Below are 11,224 nucleotides of genomic sequence, written 5' to 3' on the forward strand. Positions count from 1 at the left end.
TTTAGGTTCTATCAGGCATAGTTTTCTCTTATAGCTACAACTTCAAGTTAGAGCAGTCATTTATTGATCATCACAGAAGCTCTGAGCAACCATTGCCCCAGCATATATTGCAGGCAGGACAAGCATGGTACTAAAATTTTGTGGCTGCTTTGTGTCCCAGTCCAACCACTGGAAGCCTTATGTGGTTACATCAGATGTCTGGTTCAGCATCTGTATTCCTGATTAGTAGGAGTCCTCACTAAGTTCACCCTTATAGGACATGGGAAATTCTCATTGCACTGTTTCCACAAACCCTGTTAAGAACTCCCCCATTCAGTCATCTCTTGAATGTACTATACCTTCCTTACTCACCTGATCTCTGCTCATATCCCCACCAGCCTCCAGTGTACACACAAAATCTCATTTTTTTGTTCTGAGGGACATCCATGTATCCCACTGTAAATGGAGTCCTTATTTGGTTTAAATAATAAAACCTGGGGTCATATATAGAGGAAAATGATGAGGTAAGTGAGAAGGATCAAGGCAAAGCCACCTTTACCTCAATAGTTTCCCAGTGGAAAAGAGCGAGTTTCTCTTTCTGTCTGCCTGTATCCTCTCTGCCTAGCCATCTCTGTGCAGCCATGTAACTTCCTGTTTCTGCCCGACATCTCACTTCCTGTCTGTCTGTATAGACTTCTATGATTAGCTAGTATCAAGCTCTATCTTTGCTCTTCACACAAGCTTTACGTGTAAAAGGAAGATATCAATACATTCCCCTAGAGCTGTTCTTGTTACTTAGCCTCTCTGCATGTATGGATTTTACTGTGATTAACTGTGATCACTGGGAATTTATTTTATTTAATGGCTTGTATCCACTTATAAGTGAGATTTCCATGTATGTCCATGTGCTTCTAGGTTGCCTCACTCAGAATAATAAGCAACAGAAGAAAGCAGACAACAACAAAACAAATATTCAGATTTTAGTGGAATACATCTCTATATAGAATGTTCAGTAGAGGATTCTAAAATGACTGAGAAACACTTGCAGAAATGTTCACCATTCTTAGACATGAGTGAAATCCATATTGTTATTACTTTGAGGTATTTGTTGTACAGCTGTCAGGTACAAATAAATAGATAAATATTTAAAAATTAAAATCAAGAGGTAGGAGTTATTTAAGCTTTAAATGTAGAGGAACTGAGTGGGTAATTTTAATTGCAGTGTCTAGCTTCAGCAGAAGTATATAAATATATAACGTTATTTAAGGCTATCATATAGCTTTATGAACATTATTTATAAATCCTCCATAAATAATGCTATCAAATAATAATAATAATGAGCAGGTGCATACTCTTCAAAATTTAGGGTTGACAAAATCTGTTGCCCTTGAAGAGGGTAGTGGAATGATAATTAACACACAAAATCTGTTAATGTAGCAGTTAGGTGAAATCTTCAAAACAAATTCATTAAATGATTTCAGATCTTATACAAGAAAACTGAGAGAGCTTGTGAAGTTGAGAGTTTTTCAGTGAGTGATGGAGATACATATATCACAAGTATTTCCTTTGAAAAACTATAGAAGCATCCAATGACTAGCATAGAATGGGCTGCTCCATTATTATTTTCCTGCATTAGGAACAAAACAACACAAATTCAAAGTTCACCTATCGAGGGTCCACTTAATACTGTAGCCATTATTGTTAAGTTCATTATTGTTTGAAATACAGGAAATCATTACTTTGTTGCATTTCAGACTGGAATAGAAATTTTCCTTAGAGATACCCTCAATTATCTTTATGGATGAAATAACTGAAATAAAATTTTCAATTACTTATGACATTCTCAATACACATGAGTGTAAACATAAATGCACTATGTTTTAAAAAAACTTTAATTTGTGTAAATATACAAAAAATCTTTAAGCAAGAGTAGATATATGTATACAGTGGTTTTAACAAAAATTAACTTAATATAAAGAATACTTGAGGTTAATAATTGTTTTTAAGTTATAGTACATTCAATACCCTATCCCTTTATCCTTATAACTTTTATTCTTATATTTCCTTGAATAAAGAAATCATCCATTAGCCATCAAATAATCAAATGCCTCCCACTCTCCAACATTTGGGAATGTGAGAGTAATGTTCTCATGACTCTTCCTGCTGTCTATGGATGGAGGAATCCTTAAAGGGTCCCTCAGAAAATTTGAGATTATGGTCATGTCCTGTGAACACGATCAGTAACATTACCTGATATGTATATCCTGTCAAATATCTGTGCTACTGGTATTATGTTCAGGAAGCAATCTCCTTTACCAATTTGTCCAAGAGTCCCACCTACTTTGTCATCTAAGAGGTTAACTGTGGCTGGATTTAAGTTGAGATCTTTGATCCATTTAGACTTAAGTTTTGTGCATGGTGATAGACATGAATCTATCTGCAGTCTGCTACATGCCAACATTCAGCTGTGCCAGAATCATTTGTTGAAGATGCTTTCTTTTTTCCAATGTATAATTTTAGCTTCTTTGTTGAAAATCAAGTGTCCATAGATGTATGGGTCCATATCAGAATTTTCAATTTGATTCCATTGGTCTACCTGTCTGTTTTTGTGCCAATACCAAGCTATTTGAATAACTCTGTCTCTATAGTAGAGCTTGAAGTCAGGGATAGTGATGCCTCCACATGTTCCTTTATTATACAGGATTGTTTTGACTATCCTGGGTCTTTGTTTTTACATATAAAGTTGAGAATTTTTCTTTCAAGGTGTGGAAAGAATTTTACTGGGATTTTGATGGAGATTGCATTGAATCTGTAGATTTCCTTTGACAAAACTCTCGTATTTAATCTCTTGATCCTACCAATCCAAGAGCATTGGAGATCTTTCCATTTTCTGGAATCTTCTTTAATTTTTTTCTTGAAAGACCCAAAGTGCTTGCTATACATGTCTTTCACTTGTTTGGTTAGCATTAACCCAAGTGGTATTTTATGTTCTTTGTGGCAATTGTAAATTGTGATTTAGGGTAAATCCTGTGAAGACCATTAGTAACTTTAGTTGATATATATGGCCTCAGGTTCAAGAGGTCTCCCTTCCACAATCCATAACTATATCAACCTGAAACAAATGCAGGGCCTCTTGTTTCCAAAGGGGGATATATATGTTGTTTTTATAAATGTTCCATAGCATAAAAGTAACACATCCTAAAATAATGTTTTATATAAATATTAGTTTATAATATTGTCAGAATCATGCTTCCAGTTGCACACATGTATGTGATATTTTAGAATGCAATGACTTATGATGATGTGCATATCATCTTCAGTTGGGAAGAGTGGACTTTGATGGATAGTTCTGAGAAGAATCTCTAAAAGATGTGATGCTGGAGACATACAAGAACCTCACTGAGATAGGTAAGAGTATATTTTCATTCATATTTTAAAATAAAAGACAACTGTTCCTTCATAAGTTGGACTGAGAGAGAGAAAAATCATGTGTTAAATAAATCAGTAAAAGTTCTAAGGTTCACTGAAGACAGTAACTTAAATTTTGCACATTTTCAATAATATAATATGTATTTATTGGTACTATATTTTAGAATACATTTTGGGAGACCATACTATTGAAGAACATTCTGCAAGTTCTAAAAAACCTGAAAGGTAACTTTCATGTATGAGCTGAGAGAAATGTGCTTCTGAGGAAACTGTAATGTGTTCTGCATTTATGAAACAGATTCAACAGTGTAAAAAAGCACAGCTTAAAGTGCATTGATATTTATTAAATTATAACCACCATATTCCTCAACTTCAGGTAGGTGAACTGCATTTGCAAGTCATTATAATAAGAAAGAAGACAAGGAAACAATGCCTTGTGAGATATTAGCACTTGAATCATTGCACCATGACAGCTATCTTCTTGAATTGTAAGTCCATTTTTTTCATACAATCTCTATTACTTAATGTGTACACCTAGCTGACGTGATAAATATATCTCCAATCTTTCTATATAGCAAATACTCTATAGAAATGCTAGTGTTACTCATGTACTTGTAGTTGCTCTTCTAAGTTCAGTGACAGGGCAATTTTGTCAAGAGTAAAGGGGCAGTTATTGTAGAGAAATCTTAATCTCCCTAGCACATGACTTTAAGGAAGAGAAAGTAAAACTGAATTTAAGGTTGAAGTCTCTTCTTCAAAATCTATCCTTTACTAAATATATCATGTATTAGTCAGGATATACAGCATGTGAGCAACGTGATAAGGAAGACATAACATACCTCTCTTACAGAATATTTAAAAGTTATGTACTATTCCCCACTTTGAGAATGATTGTTGAATTTGATGCAAGTGTACAAGTGATTTGTTTCCCAATTTCATTGACAATATACCAACAAGCTCACACTGCAGAATAGCCTTATGAGTTTAGGAATGTGAATACTTGTTGTCCTTATATTATTTCTGTGACTTGTGTTCATTTTGTACTTTTACTTAGAGATAGGTATTTTTCTGCTGTAATGTACAGAATGACCATCATCTAAGTGTCCCTTTATTTTGTTTGTTTTTAATATTGGGCAGTGTCTGATCATACTTTTCAAATAAGGATATCCCTGAAAGTATGGTGGTTTTCTGTTTCTTGTTTTGCTTTTCATATTTTTCACAAATACCCTTCAGAATTTCTTGTTGATAATTCAGCCTGGCTTGGATGTCACTAATGTGACTGACTCCTGAGTAGAAGTCCAAATGTACATGATATACTCCCAATATGTATTGTTTTCTCATCATAATTTATAAATGTTGATGTTAATCAGCTTGATAGTAGATAATAATAATAAATATTAAATACCTGATGTGTGTATTAAAAAGAGTATTTTCTTTTGTCTGGCAGAGATGTTGGTTGGGGGACTGAAACCATTCCCAGTGGATTAGCAGCCAGTTTTATCAGTACTGAGCCTTATATTCATACACATAAACATGTTATTAGCAATAAGTGTGATTGGCTGATCTAACTTCATCCTTATTTCAGCCCTGATGCTTCAGAATGAATATATGATTGATTGTATCAGAAACTAACATAGACTTGGAGCTTATGTCATTTCCCAAGCCCAATTCTCCTCAAAATGAGGGAAAAGTACAAATTAAATTATTAGGAGAGAAGCTGAAAATAAAAGTCTTTGAAAGATGGGAGACTAAACAAAACCAGAGGAGTGAATTTGTCTCCCATGTGGTAAATAGGCATCAACAGAAGCCCCTAAGCTCACATGTAAGATTCACTCCTGTATGAGTTTATACCTCGTGTGAGGAGGGAATGGAAACTTGCAGGCATGGAGTCTGACTGGTCTGAATGTGCTCATATTCTGCTTCCCTGATGCCTGCAAAACATTCCCTTTGGAGCTCTGAATGGTGGTGACTATAGATGACATCCAGATTTTGAAGAGATCCTGAGATTGAAGTCACTCTGATGCTTAGATCATAAGGTATTTAAGAAGAGCTGGGGACATTGGCAGAATTTCTTGGGAGGGAGATTATGTTTTGAAGGCATATGGATCAAATGCCAGAGAGCTTTCTTCATTTGTAACTGAGAAAAACCTGCTATAAACTGGTTTATTCCTTCTCATCTCCTGTTGATCAACCCCTTCCAGTTTTTCTATTTTTTAATTTTTGGCAACTCAAGTGTCAGTAACCGTACCCTGCAACCCCCCATATAAGACAATCTTTCTTATATGGGTCAGGCAGCTTGCATGCCCCTGGGACCCTAATGCTCCTTAGTTTCCTTCCCAGAAATACCTGGTACCTGCCTTATTCACAGGAATAAAGGTATTCTAAGTGACATTTATAGCTCTGTCTTGGACTAACTTCTAGTGCAATTGTAGATGCTATGAAATTCTAAATTCCCTCGGAATTCCATTGTGGGAAAAGACTGATTCCTCCAGATAAGAATTGTTTACTGCAGCAAGATTTATGCCTTGTCTGACCATCCTAGGGGAGCTGGAGCTAAGGTTTGGGGAGGCTTTAAGAGATGGGAAACTTCCAATATATTGCTTAGTTATATTACATAGGTGTGCATGTTATTTGCCTTCTATCCATAACTGTTAGGATCCCAGGATGGGTTAATTGTTTCATGTCTTCCTCACTATTCCAAATACTGTCAGACAGGAATTATCTCCCTATCTTTCTATCCAAAACAGCAAGTTCAATCCTGACATCATCACATACAACCAACAGAGAAGGACTCAGCAGCTGTTATTCAATTATTTGCACATACTTGATTCACACCTACTTTACAGAAATAAGAAGACATGAAATTGGGAAGGAAGAGGAAAAGTGATGCAATATATTTTAAATAAAATGTATAATAAAAAAGTGAAAATGTGGCTTGATAGTGAGCTTATCAATTAAGAGCACTGGGTATTGTTGCATTGGGTATAGGTTATATTGCTACAAACCATGGCTGCTATCCATCTCCTGTAACTTCAGTTCTAAGGTATCTGTTTCCCTTTTCTGGCCTCTGGAGGTACTGCAGACATACCAATGTGAGCAACACAAATATACCTGAAATGAAGCTTCAAAATGAAATTCTGTATATTAATCTCATAACCTTGAGACAGAAAACAGTCATGACTAGTTAAATTAAATTCTTTCTGGTCTTTCATACAAGTAGATGTGGCCGTCCTCTGAGTGATCTTGCACAGAGGAATAGAAGCCTGATTCTGAGGAAAGAATTGCTCAGAATTGCTCAGAATTGCTATTGATTTAAGAACATCATTCACAGTGTGAATAGGTGTGTTTCCATTTTTTTTGTGTTTGTGTTCTGTGTGTTTTTATGTGTGAGGAATTTTCTACTGACATATCTTTTAAATATACCTTTTACAGCATACATCATAATTTAACTTTTAATTAATATATTATGATATATTTATAGTTATGTCATAATACAAAATCTATGAATCTATGAATCTTCATCAGGCTAAGTGGTTAGACTCGCATTTTCCTATACATATTTAAAATTTCCAAAGTATAACCTCAGGTCAAAGCTAAAGGAGACTTAAGGATCACATCTGCTAGTATTCTCCCATCTGTATAGGACTCTCCTTGGGGTTCTGAGAGGATATGTCTTCAGCTGCAGCCACTAAGAGGGCCACTTCTTTATATTCACTATGTTCCTTTTAAAAGGACCCTGAGCTAGCCAGGCATTGGTGTCACATGCCTTTAAACCCATCACCCGGGAGGCAGAGGCAGGCAGATCTCTGTGAGTTCCAGGACATCCTAGTCTACACAGCAAGTTACAGGACAGCCTCCAAAACAATACAGAGAAATCCTGTCTCAAAAAAAAACATAAAAAGGCCCTGACCATTTCCTACTCTCCTCTCTCTTTCTCTCCCTCTGTTTGTCTGCTCCCCTCGCCTCTCTCTACTCTCTCTCTCTCTTCCTCTGTATGTCTGTCTCTGTCACTCTTTCCTCTCTCCTTCAGCTCCTGTCCCTGAAGTTTGGTTTCTCCCCTCCCTGTCCCATTTTTATGATCCATTTCCCTAATAAAAATCCCACCTGGTTGTCACATGGCATCTTCCTATTGAGTGCTGCTTTTCTTCAATTGCAACAGCTTATGTTGAATGCAAAATCTTTGCCAGACTGGCTCCTCTTTTCACATTGACTACCAGTGGATACATGCTGTCAATAAAAAAGATTTAAACTTTTAAGGGGTTAGTATGATTCATCCTTTAAAAGCCACATTAATTGTAGAAGAGCAATACCCCCAGCCTTGTAGAAAAGTTTTCTAATGCAAGCATTTTTATATGGGATCAGGTAGCTTAAATCCCACTTCATTGTGCCCCAAGACAATGACCTTCTTCTTCTGATTAAGGAAAAAAAGGTTACATTAAAAAACTCAACCACCAGAACCACCAGTAGGCTTACAAATTACAAATTTGAGTCATGTAGTCAACTGTCCATTTTGATAACAGGAAAAGGATTTGGGTGTGGAGCATGACTGCTACTTTCAGACCAGAATAGGAGGGATGTTTTATTGTATATATTGTGGTGGGAAACATGGTAGGAAAACAACAGCTTGAGCCACCATTATGAAATAGAAACTGATTGGTACAGGATAACTGATTTTATAATTTCCCAGCATGTGCTGATCCATGTCATGTGAGTGAATGAGGGCCAGCTTTGGGTGTACAATTTGGGAAGGTTAGCTGGAGTCAATGAATACAGAATTTGCAACAAGGAAACTCTCCTATGTAGACATATTCAATACTGGTTGTTATGGTTAAATCCATCAGGGTTAGCTGTGTGTGTCATGTCACAGATCTAAGCAGGTAGCATTGCACAAAGTGACATGGTAAAATCAGATCCTATTCATGTCATTTCCTCTATTGGGGAATTGTTTTCTCCTTTTTACGAGAAAAGCTGTGTTTTTTAAATTATATTTATCTTTTTAAAAACTATGATTTGTTTCACTATTAAAATTGGATTTTCTTTATTCATCACTGCTCTGATCTCTTTTTTCTTTCTATTGCCTATTGCTTCCAGGTCATTAAGAATATATTTCCATTCATATCACATGCTATTGATTATTTATGCTTAGAGCAATGTGTCCTGTTTTGGAGGGTTGCCTCACCCTATGAAGTTGAGAACTGGTTTGAACATCTAAACCTATTTTTGCTGCCCAGTGCTGCAAAGAATGTCTTGAAGCTTCTTCAAATCTAGGCCTCATCTGGTCATTGAGAAGGAAAAACAGACCAGTAAATGAGTGTCTTCCAACTTCTCTGGATTTTATTGCAAACTTACAAATGAAGAGGGACCTGTGTAAAAACTGAGTTCACTGATCAACTTTAAAGCAGGTGGAGTCACAGCACAGAAAGGGATGGGCAAGGAGGAGCAGGAAAACTTTCCTCCTTTGAGTGTAGCTCACATTAGAAACAAACAGTGAAGACATCAGTTTTAGATCATTAGTAAATGTTCTGAATGGTCATTTCTTGCATCCACAGAGCAGGGAATCAAGAATCTGGACAAAGAATTAAATTTATCCTGTGACAAATTGCATCAGTTGCACTAGAGCTGGATAACATGGTGTGACACTCCCTAAAAGCAAAACAAACAAATAAAAAACATTTAATGTTACTTGTTTAAAATGTACAACCTAAGAGAAAAGTTGTGACTACTACTTGGTGTGCTTTAATATGAATCCCTAAGCTCTGATCTTATGGCCATGAAGGCTGTTTCAACTTTTTCTAATAATTGTGGAGAATTATAATGATATCATTTCTGTCATCTCTTTACCTCCTCTAAGCCCTTCCATAGACACTTTATTATGTTCTAATTCTTTTTTCTATAACTATTCTTACTGTGTTAATGTTGCTTATGTTTGACTGTAGGACTTATGAGCTATTAGGGAAAGATTGACTATAATGGAGTAAAGCACTAGGGACACCTTATCTTAGAAGAGGAACAGGAACTGCTGTCCAGACTGGGTGACATTCTACCAAGACACAGATTTCCCAGACTAGAGCCATGTCTGCACCTAGGATGGAAGAACAGACCTGAGAAGACCTGTCCTGCCTTAGTGATCTTATCTCTGTACATCATCTAGTGGACATGCTAATATTTTTAAGCCCAAATGTGTAACCCTAGCTGTTGTGGCACTCTAGGCAAGCCTAGCAATCAGGAACACCAGGGGTGTTAGATTCTGTTTGTCCCTATTTCCCAGTGAAGTTTGCTTCAACACTTAACATGACATAAACCAGAGTCATCTGATGGAGACTCGGGTGATAAATTGATCAGAACACAAGTGCAAGTGTCAGTGACTCTGAGAGATTGTGTCACTTTGTGATTGATGTGGGAAGGTTCTTCCAAAGAGCATGACAATATCACTGAGGAAGTTGGACTCTGCTGTATAAGACAGCTGAGCCAGGCAGTAGTGGCTTCTTTAATCCCAGAAGTTGGTATAGTAAAGCATATCTCAGTGAGTTTAAGGACAGCCTGGTCTATAAAGTGAGTTCTAGGACAACTGGGACTGTTCACAGAGAAACCCTCTCTCAGAAAAAAAAAGAGGAAGAAGCAGAGAGAACGACCCCTGGACTGACCAAACCCGTGCACTGCTGCATCCCCTCATACAGTGCCTAAATCCCCTGCTGCCATCATGCCCAAAAGAAAGGCTGAAGGGGTTACTAAAGGAGATAAAGCCAAGGTGAAAGACAAGCCACAGAAAAGATCTGCAAGGTTGTCTGCTAAACCTGCTTCTCCAAAGCCAGAGCCCAAGCCTAAAAAGGCCCCTGCAAAGAAGGGAGAGAAGGTACCCAAGGGGAAGAAGGGGAAAGCAGATGCTGGCAAGGATGCAAATAATCCTGCAGAAAATGGAGATGCCAAAAGAGACCAGGCACAAAAAGCTGAAGGTGCTGGAGATGCCAAGTAAAAGTGTGTGCATTTTTGATAACTGTGTACTTCTGGTGACTGTACAGTTTGAAATACTATTTTTATCAAGTTTTATTAAAATGCAAAATTTTGTTTTACTTTTTTTTTTAAAGCTATGTTGTTAGCACACAGAACACTTCATTGTTTTGGGGGGGAAAGGAACATGTGTCACTAACAAAATGTCTCCCAAGCTGGATTGATAATAGTGATGGAAAACATCTTCCCTGACAATTTAGAAAGTCTCCTCTTGGCCTAGGAGAGACATCCTGGTGTTGACATATGTCGCCACCATGACACAGAATACCTTGTGTGGGAAAACTCTAAATTCATTTTTATAACCTCTTCCCCCTGTACCATCAACATAGACTTAACTCCTTTAAAACCAGAGACCTGTTGGAACCTGAACCCCTAAAATTGGTTTTGCTGGTCTACTGGGCAATCTGGACTTTGCAGTGAAAATAATAACCTCAAAAGAGCAGCGTTCCTTTTATATACAAGATTGTGGATCTTCAGATTGATATTTCTGCCATTTTCATTTCGTTTCCTGAAAGTCAGGGTCAGCTTGGCAAAAGTTGTTAAACAACATCCTTAATGTGAAATGTCAACCCTCACTCTAAGCTCTTCCACTTTTCAAAGCATTGAATGAAGACCGAGTTTTATAGTGGCTTTCTGATTTTGGTAGTCCATACATGAATGGAGTTTGGAAGTTCTTGTAAACTTTTAATGATTGTCTTCCCATGTCCTGCCTGAAAATACCAGGATTGTTTATGGAAAACATCTTTAATAAATCTGGATCGGTTTGGCTTGGAAAAAAAGAAAGAGAAAGAATGTTAGCTGAGAATGA

The 11,224-nt window shown here is 36.9% G+C and overlaps 1 protein-coding gene across 1 annotated transcript; it reads left to right on the top strand.

Moving 5' to 3' along the window:
* The first annotated feature begins 10,093 nt into the window (after nucleotides 1-10,093).
* Nucleotides 10,094-10,509, top strand: LOC121135349 (non-histone chromosomal protein HMG-17-like). The gene has a single exon (XM_040733923.1). The coding sequence runs from the start codon at nucleotides 10,109-10,111 to the stop codon at nucleotides 10,379-10,381; it is 273 nt and encodes a 90-aa protein (XP_040589857.1). The 5' UTR covers nucleotides 10,094-10,108; the 3' UTR covers nucleotides 10,382-10,509.
* The last annotated feature ends 715 nt before the right edge of the window (nucleotides 10,510-11,224 follow it).

This window comes from Mesocricetus auratus, unplaced genomic scaffold (genome assembly GCF_017639785.1).
Source record: "Mesocricetus auratus isolate SY011 unplaced genomic scaffold, BCM_Maur_2.0 Super-Scaffold_100037, whole genome shotgun sequence".
Classification (NCBI taxonomy): domain Eukaryota; kingdom Metazoa; phylum Chordata; class Mammalia; order Rodentia; family Cricetidae; genus Mesocricetus; species Mesocricetus auratus.

Excerpts from the sequence above, each read along its gene's own strand:
- LOC121135349 (XM_040733923.1), top strand. The coding sequence starts at position 10,109 with ATGCCCAAAAGAAAGGCTGAAGGGGTTACTAAAGGAGATAAAGCCAAG.